Source organism: Hyperolius riggenbachi, chromosome 12 (assembly GCF_040937935.1).
Source record: "Hyperolius riggenbachi isolate aHypRig1 chromosome 12, aHypRig1.pri, whole genome shotgun sequence".
Classification (NCBI taxonomy): Eukaryota; Metazoa; Chordata; class Amphibia; order Anura; family Hyperoliidae; genus Hyperolius; species Hyperolius riggenbachi.
In genome coordinates, this window is record NC_090657.1 from 16,918,421 (window position 1) to 16,937,890 (window position 19,470).

At 46.8% G+C, this 19,470-nt stretch overlaps 1 protein-coding gene across 4 annotated transcripts in view; it reads left to right on the plus strand.

Moving 5' to 3' along the window:
* LOC137541434 (allergin-1-like) overlaps nt 1–19,470 on the plus strand; it is a 92,305-nt gene that overhangs the window by 62,636 nt on the left and 10,199 nt on the right. For all 4 annotated transcript variants that reach the window (XM_068262718.1, XM_068262719.1, XM_068262720.1 and 1 more), the window contains 3 exons: nt 22–87; nt 7,193–7,258; nt 13,120–13,185. In XM_068262718.1, the coding sequence (XP_068118819.1) occupies nt 22–87; nt 7,193–7,258; nt 13,120–13,185 (198 nt within the window). The remainder of the gene's footprint in view (nt 1–21; nt 88–7,192; nt 7,259–13,119; nt 13,186–19,470) is intronic.

Consider the following 19,470-nt stretch of genomic DNA (forward strand, 5'->3'; position numbering starts at 1 on the left):
ATATTTTATCCTCTTGTTCAGAGAAAATGCAAAGTGAGGAGGAAGATGTACAATATTGCTCTGTGGTTCTAAAAGAAGAAAATAGAGGTAAGCAGCCACTGTCTAGACTAGAGAATATAACACTTATTTTTTGAACTTAAAGGGAACGTGAGGTGAGAGGGATAGGGAGGCTGCCATATTTATTTCCTTTCAAACAATACCAGTTGCCTGGCAGTTCTCCTGATCCTTTGTCTTTAATACTTTTAGCCATAGACCATGAACAAGCATGCAGCAGATCAGGTAGTCTGACTCAGCTGACCCAGGTTTCACTGGATTAGCCATATGTTTGTGTCACAAGAGGCCCTCGTGGTCAGACCGCAAATTGCCTTCCAAACGGTGCCAGCGCACGGATCGTGCGAACTCTGGTCGCAGTCAATGCGCAGGAACCGTTGGGGAATTGGCCGCAGACAAACCAGAAGGGAGCCTGTGAGGTACGGTAATTACAACTTACACACGATTCCAGGGTATAACTGCCACCACCTCGGTTACCATGGGCCCGAGGAGCCCGCTGACTGACTAGTCCTGCGAATAAAAACGGTTAAACACACTCCATTCTGTCTAGCCAGCAACAAACAATAGTAGTAGCGTCTCTCCAGAGACTTGGGATCAGTTTCTGTGTGTGTGCTGAATAGTAGGGGAGCTAGAACAACAACTGACGATAGCGTCGGTTTATTGAAAGCAATATAAATAATTAATATATACAGACAATTATTCAAATCAACAATTATTAAAACAGTAATAGCCAGTATGAAAAATAAAAGAAGGGAAAAAAAATACTTAGTTCCTGGAAAGATGTCCTTTAGTGGGAAAACTTGTAGAGTTCCTTTTGTTCAGTTCAGCAAAGTTTAAAATCCAAGCAATATGGAAGATGCCCTTTGTTCAGTTCCGACAAGATGGCCGCTAGCCATGTGCCCTTTGTTTCAGAGCGCAATTCAAAGTTCAGCAAGATGGCCGCCAGCCATGTGTCCTCTGGCTGGCAGCAGAATGTTCTCATATGGATGGAATTGGAGGACTGAATTGCCCGGGCAGCTCATTCACTTTTAATGGAGCGGAGTTCAGAGGCGGGCTTCCAGAGTCGGCCCCCAGGCCGGATTATGGTAATCACATCTGGGCAGGGGCTTTCAGCAACCCCATAATCCTGACATGTTCCCTAGGTCGACTTACGCGGCCGGCACACAAATAATAATTACATATTATCGATCCCCAGAACCTACTGATTAATATATCATCAGACATGGCTAGTGCAGCGGATCAGGTTCCTGAGAAGATTCATTCCTGGGTGGTAGGGGCCCCGGGCCCCTCTCGACTGGTATCAAGAGATTCAGCATGACCCTACGGATCCAATGATACCGCTCTCATAACTACCCTATTTACTGTATTCTGTAAATAGGCAAAAAATTATATAATACATTCATTTCTTCCTGGCGAGGCTGCAGCCAGGCTGGCTGGTGTCAAGCTGCGACTAGCTTCCTGGGATCTCCCTGTATGAAAAGGATCACCAAATGGAGGTAATTGAGAACAAACATCCTCCTGGACACAGGCCTGGCCCAGGCTCATTAGCATATCAAAAGAGCCATCCTGCAGTTAAGCTGATGCTATCTCCCTGCTGGGAAAAGACTCAGCTGCTCCTACACAATCAATCCAGATTCTATCGATCTGAAGCGCAATCGATGCAGAGAATCGAGTGCGATCGCTTTTTCTTCACGGGCGGTTCCAGGACGCGTCTGCGGCCCCGCAACCGTCCGGGACAGCCCCCCCCCCTCTTGTCTGTGGCTTAGCCACACACCCGCAAGATGTGTGGCGGCGCCGCTAACCTGGCTGACGGGTCTCGGGTTGCCGGTACGGCGGGAAAACCCGTTGGAACCGGCGGCTCGGTTCTCCTGGACAGGTCGTGGTCCGCTACCCTCAGGCTTGACCCGACATGGACCGTTCCGGCCAGGGCGTTTGCGCCACTGCGTTCGGATGGGGCGTCTGCCAGGACTGCTGACAACGGGCAGTGGTTTGGGTAGGTCAGCAGCCAGCCCACGCAGGGGTTCCCTGCGAAGTGGCTGCGGACCTAAGGGAACCCCGCGGGAATCCCTGGACCTCCCCCGCTCCTGACAGATGGCACATGCTTTGCAGTATTTGGCTACATCCCTGTTCATCCCGGGCCAATACAACTGTTTCCGAATACAGGCAAGTGTCTTGTGGACACCCGAGTGCCCTGTCAGAGGATTAGCATGTGCGGATTTCAGCACATGTCCCCTGAACGCACTCGGGACCACAAGCCATTTGGTATTCGCCTGCGGCTTACCTGTAGGGGGCTGTACAGACTCGCTGTACAGTCTCCCACCTTCCCATTACACCTTGAAAGCGGCCCCGTCTGCGAGGGACTCAGAGGCTTGCTGCCTGAGCACCTCCAGGCTTGGGTCGCTTTATAGTGCTGCTGTGAGGACACTGTCAGTTTCAGCCAACTTGCTCATGTCACACGAGGCCAGCGGCTGAAAGGTCTCATCCCTGCAGTCAGAGGAGGGGGAGGAGGCCGGAACCCCCTCCACCTGTTCTGAGCTCGGGTTCTGAGCAGTGCAGCTGCGCGGTACTGCTAGCACAGGTACACCTTCAGAAGGGCACAGACGGGCATTACTCAAATCATCGTTGCATGCATTAATGACATTGACAGGTATAGACATTTTTTCATTACAGACAGGTTGTACAGTAAACTCAGGTACAGTTACATCATCATCACAACAGACAGTCTGTACATCAAACTCAGGTCAGGTGCCTTTGAAGCAGGCACTATTGAACCGGGTACCCTTGAACTGGGCACATTCAACCCACCTCCCCCTGGTGCTCCCCCAAGTGTATCAAGTACCTGGTGGTGGGTGGAGAGTCCGTCTCCTTCCGTGAGCGACAAGGCGGTCGTGGCAGGTTCGTAGTAGGACACAAGCTTGCCCAAATCAGTCCCCAGCAACACAGGGACTGGGAGATCCTTCATAACCCCAACAACCCTTTCTTGGATTCCCACCCCCCAATCCATCTTCACTCTCGCATGGGCTATGTGAAAAAGGGTGCCCTCTACTCCAGTAAGGGCAAGGGATCGGCTGGGGCTGATGCTCTCCTTTGGCACAAGGTGTGAGTGAACTAACGTGATGTCAGCTCCGGTGTCTCGGAATCCGGTGACAACTTTGTCGTTCACTCTAACAAGTTGCTGCTGGTCGGTTCGGTTGCGGATTTCCTTTCCGCGGGCAAACAGCACAAAATCCGAGGATCCAGGCTGTGGTTCGCTGGCGGGTTGCCTCTGCTGTGGGTGAGGTGCAGGGGATACAGGTGCTGCAGGTGCTGGTGGTGTCTGTCTCCGCTCCGGACAGTCGAATTTCATGTGTCCGGGCTGGCGGCAGTAGTGACAGGTGACCTCTCCAGGGGCTGCAGACCTGGATGCAGCAGCTGCGCTGAGTGGCCTCTGTGGCTGATGGCTCACAGGGGCAGGAGGGTCTGCCGAGGTATTGGGCTGACCTCCCCTCCAGCTGGATGGTGCGTTTCTGCGTGCATCAGGCACCCGGGTAGTCGCAAAAGTCTCAGCGAGGTCTGTAGCGACAGTTGCTGACGCCGGCTTGCGCTCTAGCACAAACTGTCGTACCTCAGCAGGGCAAATGTTCAGAATTTGTTCCAGGACTATCAAGTCCTCCAGGACACCATAAGACCCTTTGGTGAGGCCTAGAGTCCACTGGCGGAGTGTGGTGAACAAGCTGCTGACCACATCTCGGTACGAATCAGAAGACTTTTTCTGCCAGGCCCTGAACTTTTTGCGATAGGCTTCTGGCGTCAGCTGGTACTTAGTAATGATAGCGTCTTTTATAGCTGCATAATCATTATCTTTCTCCGCAGGCAATTCTGCGAAAGCATCAAGCGCTTTGTAGCGCAGCAAAGGTGTCAGATGTCTGGCCCACTGGTCTTGGGACAGACGATACTGACGGCACGCTTTTTCAAAAGATCACTAAAACAAGTCAATGTCTGTGTCTTTTTCAATAGTAGCAAATTTAAATTTTGCACTTACGGGTGATGCAGCTCCTTCCGCAGGGAGGCTGGGCGAAGAACTCCGACTGGCCTGTTGCACTTTTGCCAAGTTTAGCTCATGCTGTCGTTGGAGCTCCCGTTCCATAGCAGCCCTCTCCGCGTGGCGTTCTGCAACAGCAGCAGCAGCCTTGCGTTCTGCAGATTGGCGCTCCCGTTCCTCTCATGCTTCCATGTACTGCATGTACTTTTCCAGGTCAGTCTCCATCAGCTTTCGTAATGCCTGCTGCATTACCGGGTCAGCACCCATGGACAGTCCAGTACTGGCCAGTTCCGGGCGAGTACTTTCAGAAACTCTGGGATTGGGGACCATACTGACATTCTCCTGCGTAACTGTTAATGCAGGGCCCTCAGGATGCACAACCTCTGTACGGTCAGGATTCTCAGTCTCTGGTTCCCCTCGATTGTCAAATGGGCTGGTATCCACTTCAGCGGACACTCCCGGCTCCCGCAGTTGCTGGGTATCCCATCTGGACAAGTCTGCTATCAGGTCCTGTTGTTTCCTGCGGCCGACGTCAATGCCTCTCGCTTGGCAAAGATTTTGTAGGTCTGACAGGCACATGTTCTGGTAGTTCCCTGACATTTCCATGCCAAATAAGATAAAACTTTTGGAGAGGGGTACTGGCTACACAGTCTCTCTGTATAGATAAAAAATATATTGCCTTCCAGCTACACCAACAAATTAGTTCGTTTCTGGATAGCGCTAGCGCTATCTTAGATACTTTCAGCACAACACAGGTCCCAACCGCTGCCAAACACTGTCACAAGAGGCCCTCGTGGTCAGACCGCAAATTGCCTTCCAAACAGTGTCAGCGCACGGATCGTGTGAACTCTGGTCGCAGTCAAAGCGCAGGAACCGTTGGGGAATTGGCCGCAGACAAACCAGAAGGGAGCCTGTGAGGTACGGTAATTACAACCTACACACGATTCAGGGTATAACTGCCACCACCTTGGTTACCATGGGCCCGAGGAGCCCGCTGACTGACTAGTCCTGCGAATAAAAACGGTTAAACACACTCCATTCTGTCTAGCCAGCAACAAACAATAGTAGTAGCGTCTCTCCAGAGACTTGGGATCAGTTTCTGTGTGTGTGCTGAATAGTAGGGGAGCTAGAACAACAACTGACGATAGCGTCGGTTTATTGAAAGCAATATAAATAATTAATATATACAGACAATTATTCAAATCAACAATTATTAAAACAGTAATAGCCAGTATGAAAAATAAAAGAAGGGAGAAAAAATACTTAGTTCCTGGAAAGATGTCCTTTAGTGGGAAAACTTGTAGAGTTCCTTTTGTTCAGTTCAGCAAAGTTTAAAATCCAAGCAATATGGAAGATGCCCTTTGTTCAGTTCCGACAAGATGGCCGCTAGCCATGTGCCCTTTGTTTCAGAGCGCAATTCAAAGTTCAGCAAGATGGCCGCCAGCCATGTGTCCTCTGGCTGGCAGCAGAATGTTCTCATATGGATGGAATTGGAGGACTGAATTGCCCGGGCAGCTCATTCACTTTTAATGGAGCGGAGTTCAGAGGCGGGCTTCCAGAGTCGGCCCCCAGGCCGGATTATGGTAATCACATCTGGGCAGGGGCTTTCAGCAGCCCCATAATCCTGACATGTTCCCTAGGTTGACCTACGCGGCCGGCACACAAATAATAATTACATATTATCGATCCCCAGAACCTACTGATTAATATATCATCAGACATAGCTAGTGCAGCGGATCAGGTTCCTGAGAAGATTCATACCTGGGTGGTAGGGGCCCCGGGCCCCTCTCGACTGGTATCAAGAGATTCAGCATGACCCTACGGATCCAATGATACCGCTCTCATAACTACCCTATTTACTGTATTCTGTAAATAGGCAAAAAATTATATAAAACATTCATTTCTTCCTGGTGAGGCTGCAGCCAGGCTGGCTGGTGTCAAGCTGTGACTAGCTTCCTGGGATCTCCCTGTATGAAAAGGATCACCAAATGGAGGTAATTGAGAACAAACATCCTCCTGGACACAGGCCTGGCCCAGGCTCATTAGCATATCAAAAGAGCCATCCTGGAGTTAAGCTGATGCTATCTCCCTGCAGGGAAAAGACTCAGCTGCTCCTACACAATCAATCCAGATTCTATCGATCTGAAGCACAATCGATGCAGAGAATCGAGTGTGATCGCTTTTTCTTCACGGGCGGTTCCAGGACGCGTCTGCGGCCCCGCAACCGTCCGTGACAGTTTGTTACAGGGTTTTGACTCGGGCACTGCTTATGCTAGAAGATCAACAGGGATGCCAGGGAACTGGCTTTCTTTTCAAGGAAATATATATGGCAGCACCCATATCCCTCTAAAGGGAGTGTCCAAGCAAAAAAAACAAAAAACAAAGATCCACTTACCTGGGGCTTTTTCCAGCCCGTGGCAGCCGTCCTGTGCCCTCGCTGCAGCTCCGGAGGCTCCCGGTCTTCTTCTGTGGCGCAGGTCGGGTTCTGGGTCGGTGTCTTCTGTGCTCCACGGTGCGGGTCACGTGGTCCGGCCGACGTCATCGGGACTGTACTGCGCAGGCGCAGTAGTTATGCGCCTGCGCAGTACCGCCCCGATGGGCTGGAAGAAGCCCCAGGTAAGTGGATCTTTGTTTTTTTTTTGTTTGTTTTTTTTGCCTGGATGTTTCCTTTAAGGCCTGTACTTCACCTGGCCTCAATGAGCAAGTGAGCGATGCCAATTTTCTGCCCGTCTAATGGGTCTCGCTCTGCTGCTGCCTCTGTGTGGTCTTGCTCTTTTGTCCTGTGTTGGGGGGGGGCAACATACACCACTGGGGCCCTCCCCTTTCCAGACATTTTCCGTGCCCCTTTATTTTCATTCTATTAATACATAGTTTATTACCTTTAGGGCACTGGTGGTCGCTGGATGTTTTTACACCTTGGGCCATAGTTTTGACTGCTGTTTATTTTTATGTTATTTGTTTATTTTATTTTTTTTAAATCCACATTGAAAAAAAGTATTTTTAGTATGAAGACAAATTAAAAAAATTCTGTACATGTCCTTTTTTAAAACACAAAATCTGCTAATGAATAAAAAATAAATTGTGCTGGTGAATAATAGGCCTGTTTTATGCTCTGTTCAGAGAAAATGCAAGATGAGGCAGAAGATGTAGAGTATTGCTCCGTGGTTCTGAAAGAAGGAAAAAGAGGTCAGTAGCCACTGTCTCTAGACCAGAGAATACTTACCGGTAAAGACAAATCTCCTATCTAGACAAACCTGTGAGGTTTTTTCCAAGCTAAAGGAACTCATTTTTTCTAACATTTCTTGACAAGTGAGACCTTTCATTCATCTGATGAATTTAGTGGCCCGTCTTTGTACCTGCTCTAGTACAGTATGTCCATGTCCTTCCTATAGTGTGGTACCCAAAACTGTGCCCTTCCTGATGTGACCTTGCAAGTGATTAATACAGGACATAGTATACTAGCATCTCATGATTTTATTTTTCATTTTATGCATCCTAGAATTTTACCGGTGTTTGCTTTAGCTGCTGCTTGGCATTGAATACCTGCAACCAGCATTCTCAAATCTAGTCTAAAGGTCCGTACACACGCCGGACTTTAGGAAACGACGGGTCCGTCGTCACCTCCCGTTGGGCGGGCGTTCCAGCGACAGTCCGGCGTGTGTAGTCTGTCTGCAGACTGATACGGCTGTTTCTGAGCGATCCGCCCGGCGGAGCGCTCAGAAACAGCCGTATCAGTCTGCCGACAGACTGTACACACGCCGGACTGTCTACTGAAAACCCGCCCAGCGGGAGGTGACGACAGACCCGTCATTTCCTAAAGTCCGGCGTGTGTACGGACCTTAAGTCTGATGTTCCAAATGTATGCCATTTTTATCTTCTATGTTGCTCCACCATTGGACCCGTCCAAGGTGCATGACCTTAAATTTATTCAAATTAAATTTTATCTGTCATCTAACTTGCCTAATCTCCATGCTCCCCTCCAGTGAATGACTAAGCATTACCTGGTACTCATACTGTGCTGTGTGATCTGGTCTTTCTTGTATTCCTGTATTGTCATATTGCTGTATGTCACCCCTAAATATTGTCTGTAACCTAAACTAATGTCCAGCGCTGCGTAATATGTTGGCGGTTTATAAATACAATAAATAATAATAATAATAATCTCTCTGCCCATATAGCCATGCCATTGAGACCCTGTTGTAAAATGTCACTATCCTGCCTAGTGATTATAATTCTGCATGATTTTGCATAATCTGCAAAGTTTATTAGTCTGTATTCCATCTGCTATATCATTAATGGAGTAAAAAGGTTGGAACCTATTACTAACCCTTACAGGGCCCCGCTGCTAACAGTTTCCCATTTTGAATATGACCTGTTTAACACCACTCTTTGCTTTCTGTCTTAACCAGTTCTTTGTCTCTTAACTTTGTCTCTTAACATAAACACATTTATCCCAGTCCCTGTATCCCGTAGGCAAATATCTAACAAACCTTTTCTCCACTCAAGTTTGCTTTAAAGGGTTGAGAAGCTCCAAAATGCAATTAACAGTTCCCTGGGGATGTAAAAGTTTCAGCAACCCCTTGCTGGATATGCAGTGATTTAACATTTCATGCTTGTTTTTAATTTCTTATCCTGCTGAAATACAGTATGAACTTAGCACAGATACGCATTAGGCGCTAGCAATACAGGTGTGTTCGCTAGGGAATCCACTTTGGTGACACAATCTGGAGCAGCCTTCTTCTTTCTATGCTGATGAACATCTGGTGAGGTTCCAAAAGACCTTCCAGAGAGAAAAACACAAAGACAACACAGGAGCCCTTATGGTGTAGCATGTAAGACAAGGTGTGTGCATAATATATAAATATTACTCACAAATGTGTGTTGCAAGACCAGCAGCCACAGTATCAAGCAGGTGAAGAGATCCCCTCCTCACTTGGGTCTTTTATAATTGTCCGTCAACAATTGGGTCGCTACCTTGAAGAATGTATGGTTAAGATGTCTAAAGGACTCTGACTTAACTACCCCTTCCAAGTAATTACTTGGGGAGTGGGGGATAAACTGGGAGACATGAGGTGCCCCCAGGGGAGGACTGGGACCTTTTGGCCTGGGGGGAAACACAACCTAGAGGCCCTTTCACGGTAGTCCCAGCCCCAATCCATATCTTTCTGGAGCCCAAATGTATATAGTGCACTGCTCATACACTAATTGATTTTCCACAGCAGATTCGATCACTGTGATCAAATCTGCTGGAAACTGATGCTCCATCATTGCTGCTCAATCATATTTTAAATAAAATTTCCAGTGAAATCAAATATTTTGCTTGAAAAGGGGTGGTGGCCTTATGCCCCCCATTGAACTGAGCGACAGCCAGAGTGCCCAGGTTCACTGCTGGGGCGTTGCTAGGATCCTGGAAGATCCTGGGCACGAAGGGAGAGGAAGCGTGCGGCGCGCCAAAAAAATGGGCATGGTTATGCAGCAAGAAAGTGGGAGTGGTCATGGGTGGGGTCAAATATACATGAACCTAGCAATGGTGTAACTTAAATATGATAAATACGCAGTATTTAAAATAGGTAGACTTTTTTCACCTGGCTTCTGTCTTATCCTCAGCTGGCCTGGGCGCTGTGCTCGGCTGGCAGTTATGCTGTGCTAGGTTTGTGGTGATGCTGTGCTTGCTGGGCTACCTGGCCTGGCTGTGATGCTGTGCTGGCCTGGCTGGCAGTTATGCTGCGGCCTGGCTGGTGGTTATGCTGCAATGATGCAGGCCAAGCTGGCAGTGATGCTGGGCTCAGGGCTGGCTTGCTGGCATGCTGTGAAGGATCCCTGTGTGCCTACCGGCAGTAGGGCCAGATTTGTACCACTATCACCAGCCACCCCATGACAACAGCAGGGTTAGGATACAGTCATCAGAAGGGGGGGGGGGGAGGTTAGGGAAACTGATAGATCAGGGTTAGGCATTTACAAAAAAAAAAGGGAGTTAAAGTTAGGTAAAAGAAACATAAAGGCGGTTAGAAAAGATTAAAGGCTAGGCTTTTGGGCAACTTAGGGTGATGCTAGGAATTTGAGAGCAGAATTATAGAAAAGCGGATGAAATTAAGTATCAGGTTACGATTACTGATTACAAGATTACAAAGATTAAATTGACTAAAGTCAGTCAGTGACAGGACTATGTACTCTGTAAAGTCTGCAGAAGGTGTCAGTGCTATTTATATAAATACATCGTAATAATATGGTAGGACATTAGACTATGGCTATGGTAGGATTAGATTGTGAGCACCTCTGCGGATAGTCAGTGACATGACTAAGTATTCTGTAAAGTGCTGCAGAAGGTATCAGTGCTATATAAATACATAATAATAGTAATAATATGGTAGGACATTAGACTATGGCTATGGTAGGATTAGATTGTGAGCACCTCTGCGGATAGTCAGTGACATGACTAAGTATTCTGTAAAGTGCTGCAGAAGGTATCAGTGCTATATAAATACATAATAATATAGTAGGACGTTAGACTATAGCTATGGTAGGATTAGATTGTGAGCTCTTCTGCGAACAGTCAGTGACATGACTATGTACTCTGTAAAGTGCTGCAGAAGGTATCAGTGCTATATAAATACATAATAATAATAATAATAATAATATGGTAGGACATTAGACTATGGCTATGATAGGATTAGATTGTGAGCTCTTCTGCGAACAGTCAGTGACATGACTATGTACTCTGTAAAGTGCTGCAGAAGGTATCAGTGCTATATAAATACATAATAATAATAATATGGTAGGACATTAGACTAGGACTATGCTATGATTAGAGTGTGAGCTCCTCTGAGGACAGCCAGTGACATGGCTATGTACTCTGTAAAGTGCTACAGAAGATGACACTGTTGTATAAATACATAATAATATTAATATGGTAGGACATTACACTATGACTATGGTAGGATTAGACTGTGAGCCCCTCTGAGGACAGTCAGTGACATGACTATGTACCCTGTAATGTGCTGCAGGAGATGTCAGTGCTGTATAAATACATAATAATATGGGAGGACATTAGACTAGGACTATGGTAGGATTAGAGTGTGAGCTCCTCTGAGGACAGCCAGTGACATGGCTATGTACTCTGTAAAGTGCTACAGAAGATGACACTGTTGTATAAATACATAATAATAATATGGTAGGACATTAGGCTATGACTATGGTAGGATTAGAGTGTGAGCTCCTCTGAGGACAGTCAGTGACATGACTATGTACTCTGTAATGTGCTGCAGAAGATGTCAGTGCTATATAAATACATAATAATAATATGGTAGGACATTAGACTATGACTATGGTAGGGTTAGAGTGTGAGCTCCTCTGAGGACAGTCAGTGACATGACTATGTACTCTGTAATGTGCTGCAGGAGATGGCAGTGCTATATAAATACATAATAATAATATGGTAGGACATTAGACTATGACTGTGGTAGGATTAGATTGTGAGCTCCTCTGAGGACAGTCAGTGACATGACTATGTACTCTGTAATGTGCTGCAGAAGATGTCAGTGATGTATAAATACATAATAATAATATGGTAGGACATTAGGCTATGACTATGGTAGGGTTAGAGTGTGAGCTCCTCTGAAGACAAGGAGTCATATTACTATGTATAGGATAAGAGGGGGAGGGAGAGTGTGCTGTAGAGATGTAAAGGGGGGCTATGAAAACACAGGGGGAGGAAAAGAGAACACGAGATGGAGGGGGGGGGTATGAAAACAGAGGGGGGTGGAGAGACAGAGCAGGAGATGAAAGGGGGAGAAAAAAAAGCAGAAGAATGACAACTTTATCACCAGCCTTCACTGCACATCCTTGCAGTTATAGCGAACTCCTGTCTCCTACACACAGGATTCAGACGTGCTGTGTATTCACAGCAGTCTCCCTGTGCAATCCAGCCTGACTCCAGCAGCACAAGCTGCACTCTGTGGTCTGTGCTGCCAGGAATTCTCTGCGAGGCTGCTGCTGCTGCTCTTCACATTCTCTCCCTGTCAGGCCACAGTGTTAAATATCGCGCCAGGGAGAGAGAGAGCAGGACAGCACACAAGCCAATCGACTCCAGCTTACGGAGCCCTCTGATCACGTGGTATGAGAGGCTCTGCTTCCTCATTGGCTGCCCGGCCCCATGTGATCCCGGACGACTGGAAGCATCCGCCCCCTACACTTCTCTGCTCTGTAGCCATCGCAACAGCAGGGACGCTGCAGATCCGCTGGTATTGTAAATACTACCAGCGGGGGCAGTGGCAGCTGTGATGACTAATGCTGCCCCACCGGCCCTCCATGTGTGAGCAGGCGGCGGCCCGGGGGGCAAACGCCTCCCATCCCCCCAGGCCAGTCCGCCCCAAACTATGTAAACAACATAATAGGTATGATTAAAAAAAGGGCTTGCCTGAGGACAGTAAACCACTAGACAAATAAATAAGATAAGTGCAAGATAAATGCAATTTTCTTCGCGCTGAAAACAACGGGTTTCACGGGTCGTAGCCTGCTTCATCAGGTGTTCCTACAGACGGATCCTTTTGTTTTAGAGATACTGTTTTAACCTGATGAAGAGGGCTGTGACCCATGAAACGTGATGTTTTCAGTGCTAATTTAAAAAATTGAATTTATTGGTTTAGTGGTCCACTGTACTCGGGTAAGCCTCTTTTTTATTGTTCCTATTTTATTGTTTACCTAGTCATCATCTTTTTGGGGTGCCTCTTACCTCCCAGTTTACATCTTTCTGTGAGTGGCTGACAAACGCCTGTCAACAGTCTGTTTGTAAAACAAGTAACCAATGCTGAAACACAAGGCAAATGCTCACAACATTATTATTTTTTTTATCATCATTTTAAGCTGTTGTTTACCTTGATGTTGATTAAAAAAAAAATCTAATAAAAAAGTTTCAAAAATATTTAGTACTAAGTTAAATTAAACAAAAAACGGAATATTTGCTTTAAAAAATTTGCCGCTAAGCTTAAAAAAAAAACAGACCTGTACTGGTGAATATTAATGATCACGTCTCCTCTTCAATTGTTTAGAAAAAATGCAGAGTGAGGAGGACGATGTACAATACTGTTCAGTAGTCCTGAAAGAAGGAAACGGAGGTAAGCGAAAAACAGACACTGTAACACTGTAACACCTAGCTTTCTGGTGAAGGCATTTCTCGTATCTGGAGTAAAATCTGGTAAATCTGAATCAGGAATTATTTTGCAGGTTAAATACCTATACAGATGTGAGTAATAAGGGCTAACACTGCTGACTTTTATTTACTCATATTTATTTATTGCAGTCTGTAGCTGGTTTAATTGTTCTTTGATATTTCTCACAATTCTGCGCTGTCAGGAGGAACTACGGTGCTAGTCTACTTTAGTGGACCCAGCTGAAAACCTCATAGAGAATTGTACTCCAATCACAGCACCCTCTACAGTACGAACCATTGTGATTGCCCAAATAGTTTGGGCATCATTTACTGCAACCTATTGGAAACCTTGCAAGTTCAAAAGAGTGCCGTCCAACCAACCACGTTAGTGGAATTTCCCTATGAGGTTTCCTGCTGGGTCCCCTAAAGCAGTGTTCCCCAACCCTGTCCTCAAGGCCCACCAACTGTGCATGTTTTGTAGAAATCCACACAGGTAGTTAATCAGCTCTGCTGAGACACTAATTACCTCACCTGTGTATGTTTGTGGTTTCCTGCAAAACATGTACTGTTGGTGGGCATTGAGGACAGGGTTGGGAAACTCTGCCCTAAAGTAGACTAGCACCGGAACTACCACCCTGCATCAGAGTTCTTCAGTGAATGTGAGAATAAGGGCCTATTTCCTCTAGCTACGAATCGCGACCATTATCTGCATCTGAAACAATAGGCTGCATCTGAATTGCGCGAGGCCACCAAAAATGGAGCTGCCTGTGGTCTTACACAGACGACAACTGAATCCCTATAGCCAGCTACAGCGAAACGGCTGTGGCTTCGCAGCAGCACGGGTTTCACGTCCGATTCGGAAACGGATGCGGCACCCACTGAAAACAGGCTCTTGGGCACCACACAGGACAGAATTTGTGTACGATTTCTGTTTTTAAAAATTCAGACCAGCGTACTGACCGCTATGTCGGGCAGAGTCTGAAATGGGAGGCAGACTTTTATGTGGCCATCAGCCAAAGGAAGCAGACATGCAAACTCCCACAGAGCTGAATGGTAATTACTAAATCCTGAGCTGGTCTGATCTGCTAGCTGACTGTGAATGCAAAGGACTTCCATAACAAATACATGCAGTATTATGCAACAACATGCATGCAGGAAGTCCAAAGTAATCTGGCTTTAGTTCAGCTGCAGCAAGCAATTGGTGGAATGATGACAGCATCCTGAGCTGCCCTGAACTGCAGAGTGATTGCTTGCATTCGCAATAAGCATCATTGTCATTTGCAGACTGTAACGATCGGTGTCAGCCAGAACAGATTTTCTGATTATTGGTGATCTGCAGTATCACCAATAATACAGATGTGATACCTGATTATGTGGTGATCTGCAGAATCACCAATAATACAAGTAAAGCAAGACACACAGGATACAAAGATGTAAGATGGTGTTTGGTGCAACAGTAAATATAGATGGAGATACCCACTGTCCAGAGGAGCTGGTGAAGGGGTATCTCTAATCAACACAGTAATTAGTATTCCAGCAAGCTGGAGACTCAGAGGAGTAATGATAGGTTTACCGGAGGAGCGGGTGATGCACAGTAAGACAATGTAGCGAGATCACTCGAAGAGCGAGTGATTCAGAATGTACTGCAACAGGTGATCCCCCTGAGAGGCAGGGAACGCAGACAGCATATAATGATAGCTAGTCACCTGAGGAGCAGGTGATTAAGACTGTACTGCAGCTATCTACCTGAGGAGCAGGTGATGCAAATTATACTGCAGCTATCTACCTGAGGAGCAGGTGATTCAGGCTATACTGCAGCTATCTACCTGAGGAGCAGGTGATTCAGACTATACTGCAGCTATCAACCTGAAGAGCAGGTGATAACTAAACTGAGAACCCCTCACCAGGACTAGCTCCCTGGTGAGGGCAGAAGAGTCAGACAAGCAGGTTCGGCAACACACGGACAGATACGGTACAGAGGCAGAAGACAGAATCAGAGTGAGGGATAGCCAAGTCGGCAACTGGATCAGATAGGCAAAGGCACAGAATCACAAGACAGAAGAGTAGTCAAGGCTAGCAGAGGGTCATAACAAATAATACAATTCAATTAGTACTTTAAGCTATCAACAGAATCTAAGTGTGGATCCCCAGCTCCTGCTGGTTCTAGCACACTTTCGGATCTGACTATGAGTCTGAGTGCTAACACGTAGCATATGCAACAGCAGACGAGGAACAACTGACAGGCCTGTTCTATATATACTGGGAGCGCTCCTAAACACCGCCCCAGTCGCTCAGCCAATCAGGCTCAGTGCTGGAGTCAGCTGACCGGCTGATCAGCTGACTCCCCTTCTGCTTGCATAAAGATCCTGTCTGTGCGCGCACGCGTAGACCTCCGTCTATGTGCGACTGAAGGAGCAGGCAAAGTTCCACTATGCGACCATACGGCGAAAGCCGCTGGCTGAGGCGCGGAGACAGCCGCCATGCCACTCGCCGCTGCGGCGGCTTCCTCCTCATTCCCCACAATCTCAGACATATTTCCATCATGTATCCGCGTGGCGGAAACCGCCGGCTGAGACGCGGAGATAGCCACCATGCCACTCTCTGATGCGGCGGCATCTCCGCAATCCCTTACACAGACAAGTCAGAAGTGCCCGGTTGCAGCTCCACTGCAAGCGACAGAACATGCTACAGGAGAGATCCTGACACACTGTTAATGGCAGAGTTCTCAAACTTTGCCCAGTTAGTCACTGGGTGACTGTGATTAATATTCAGGAAAGTGGGTGGAGCCTTCAAAATTCACCTGTTGATTTTCAAGGGGAATATTTAAATTGCTGCAATTTTTACACTAATAGCAGATGCCTCAAATCTGGTACAGTCAGTCACTGGGTGACTGGGTTTCAAATTCTGGAAAGGGTGGTGGAGCCACAAACAGCCAAACTGATTTGATTAATTTCTATGGCAATATACAAATCATTGATACCAAGGACCCCAAAGCTCATAAACTTGGTCAGTGAGTGACTGTATGTCAAGGTTAGAAAAAGTGGATGGAGCCAACTAAATTTTTTACATGGAAAAATATAAACTGCAGCCACTCTTACACTGTTAATGGTGGAATTCTTAAACTTGACACAGTTGGTCACTGGGTGATTAGGGTTAATATTCAGGAAAGTGGAGCCTACAACGTCCAATCAAAATTCAACCAATTGATTTTCAAGGGGAATATTTTAACTGCTGCCATTCTTTCACTCTTAATGGCAGAGGCCTCAAACCTGGTTCAGTCTGTCATTGGGTGACTGGGTTCACATTCTGAAAAGGGGCGGAACCAAAAGCAGCCAATCAGATTTGTTTCATTTCAGAGGGAAAATTTTAATTATTGATGTCAAGGACCCCAAGCTCACAAACTTGGTCATTGAGTGACTGTGTGTCAAGGTTAGAAAAAGTTGGCAGAACAAACAAATATTTTGTTTTTTTTACATGGGAAAATATAAACTGCATCTATTCTTACACTGTTAATTGTAACGATTGGTGTCAGCAAGGACAGATGTTCTGATTATTGGTGATCTGCAGTATCACCAATAATACAGATGTTATACCTGATTATGTGGTGATCTGCAGAATCACCAATAATGCAAGTATAGCAAGACACAGGACAACCAGGTGTAAGATAAGTGTTTGGTGCAACAGTAATATAGCTAGAGATACCCACTATCCCAGAGGAGCTGGTAGAGGGAGGTATCTCTATAGAACACTGGAATCAGTACTCCAGCAGGCTGGAGACGCAGATGAATTAGTGATCGGTTCACCCAAGGAGCGGGTGATGCACAGTAGAACAGAAGGTACTTATCGCCCGAGGAGCGGGTGATTCAGATAATACTGAAGCTATCTACCTGAGGAGCAGGTGATTAAGACTGTACTGCAGCTATCCACCTGAGGAGCAGGTGATTAAGACTGTACTGCAGCTATCAACCTGAGGAGCAGGTGGTTAAGACTGTACTGCAGCTATCAACCGGAGGAGCAGGTGATTACTAAACTGAGAATCCCTCACCAGGACTAAGCTCACTGGTGTGGGTAGGAGAGTCAGACAAGCAGGATCGGCAACACATGGACAGATACGGTACAAAGACAGAAGACTGAATCAGAGTAAGTTATAAGCTGAGTCGGCAACTAGATCAGATAGGCATAGGCACAGAATCAGTAGGCAGAAGAGTAGTCCAGGCTAGCAGAGGGTCATAACAAATAATACAATTCAATTAGTACTTTAAGCTATCAACAGAATCTGGCTAAGTGTGGATCCCCAGCTCCTGCTGGTTCTAGCACACTTTGGGATCTGACTAAGGTCTGAGTGCTAGCACGTAGCATTTGCAACAGCAGACGAGGAGCAACTGACAGGCAGGTCCTATATATACTCAGAGCGCTCCACAGTGCCGCCCCAGTCACTCAGCCAATCCGGAGCACTACTGGAGTCAGCTGACCGGCTGATCAGCTGACTCCCCTTCTAATTGCATAAAGGTCCTGTCGCCTGGCGCGAGCGTAGCCCTCAGTCTATGTGCAACTGAGGGACCAGGCAAAACTCCAACATGTAACTGCGCGGCGGAGGCCGCCGGCTGAGACGTGGAAACGGCCGCCATGCCGCTCACCGCCGCGGCGGCCTCTCCGCTATCTATTACATTAATGCCAGATTTCTCATACTTGACACAGTTGGCCACTGGGTTACTGGGATTAATATCAACAATTAATATCTACAACAGCCAAAGACAGAGGCTTCAAACCTGCTACAGTCAATCATGTGACTTGAGTTCACTAAATTCATTAAAGGCGGTGGAGCCACAAGCAGCCAGATTTCTTTGCTGGATATACTGCTTCCATTCATACAATTTTGATGCCAGGAACCTGAAAGCCTACAAACTTGGTCATTGAGTGACTGTGTCAAGGTTACAAAAAGTGGTTGGAGACAAATACAAATTTCACTGGGAAAATGTATACTGCGGCCATTCTTACACTGTTAATGTCAGGGTTCTCAAAGTTTGCACAGTTGGTCACTGGGTGACTGGGATTAATATTAAGAAGTAGGTGGAGCCTACAGATGCCAATCAATATTGATTTTAAAGGAGAATATTTAAATTGCTGCCACTCTTGCACTGTTAATGGCACAAGCCTCAAACCTGGTACAGTTGGTCATTGGGTGGCTGGGGTCCAAATTCAGAAAAGGGGGTGGAGCCACAAACAGCCAATCAGATTTGTTTCATTTCAATGGGAAAATACAAATTATGGATGCCAAGGACCCCAAAGCTCACAAACCTGGTCATTGAGTAATTGTGTGTTAGGGTTAGAAAAAGTGGGCAGAGCAACACCAGCCAAATGCATACCCGGGCAACGCCGGGCCAGCAGCTAGTATTTTATGAAGATGTTCATTGACTCTTACCTAGGGCCTCATGCATAGAAAATTATTAAGCCTCTTTCAGATGAGCAGCTGACAGAGGTGAATTCATTGCCTGTCAGCTCTCTTGCATCAGCCGGGTGCTTGCTCGCGGTCTGTAACAATGCTGGACATGCGCTCCCCCTTTAATGTCACGGTTCCATGCCGCTGGGTAAAGCCAACGATGTATCAAGCACTGACGAGTTACAAATGCTGCCATTTTAATTGCTCCCGGATGGTGCTTGTGGGCAGCTTGTGTTTGCTGAGGCCTGGTACACAACATGCAATTTCTCATCAGATTGGTGGTCGAATCGATAATTTTCGACGGGTCCGATCTGATTTCCAGTTACAATTTCAATTTTGTATAGAGGTGATCGATCAAAAAAGTGATTGGATCGGAACTGCTGGAAATTGATTCAACCGTCAATCTGATGGGAAATTGCATGGTGTGTACTAGGCATTAGAGAGAGATCTTGTTGCTGGTAAATGTAATAAATCTTTACGGTTTTTTAAACGGCAATGATTGTTGGCTCCTCCGATTACTTTTTGCTGCTTCCCAACTGTGATTTCCACATGCTCTGAGGGACTCCTTAAAAGAACCCTGAGCACAGTACTCAAATAAAAATCTGCGCTTACCCGGGTCTTCTTCCAGCCTCACATAGCCCGTGAAGTTCCTCTAGGTCCCCTCCGTGGTCCCGCTGGCGACCCCATTAGTGTGGTGACTTCAACCAAAGTCGTCCGCAACTGCACATGTGCAGCCCAGCTGTGGTCCCGGCTTGATCACGTGAGCGTCAATGTAAGCCTCGTGCACATGCGCAGTTCTCAAGAGACTGA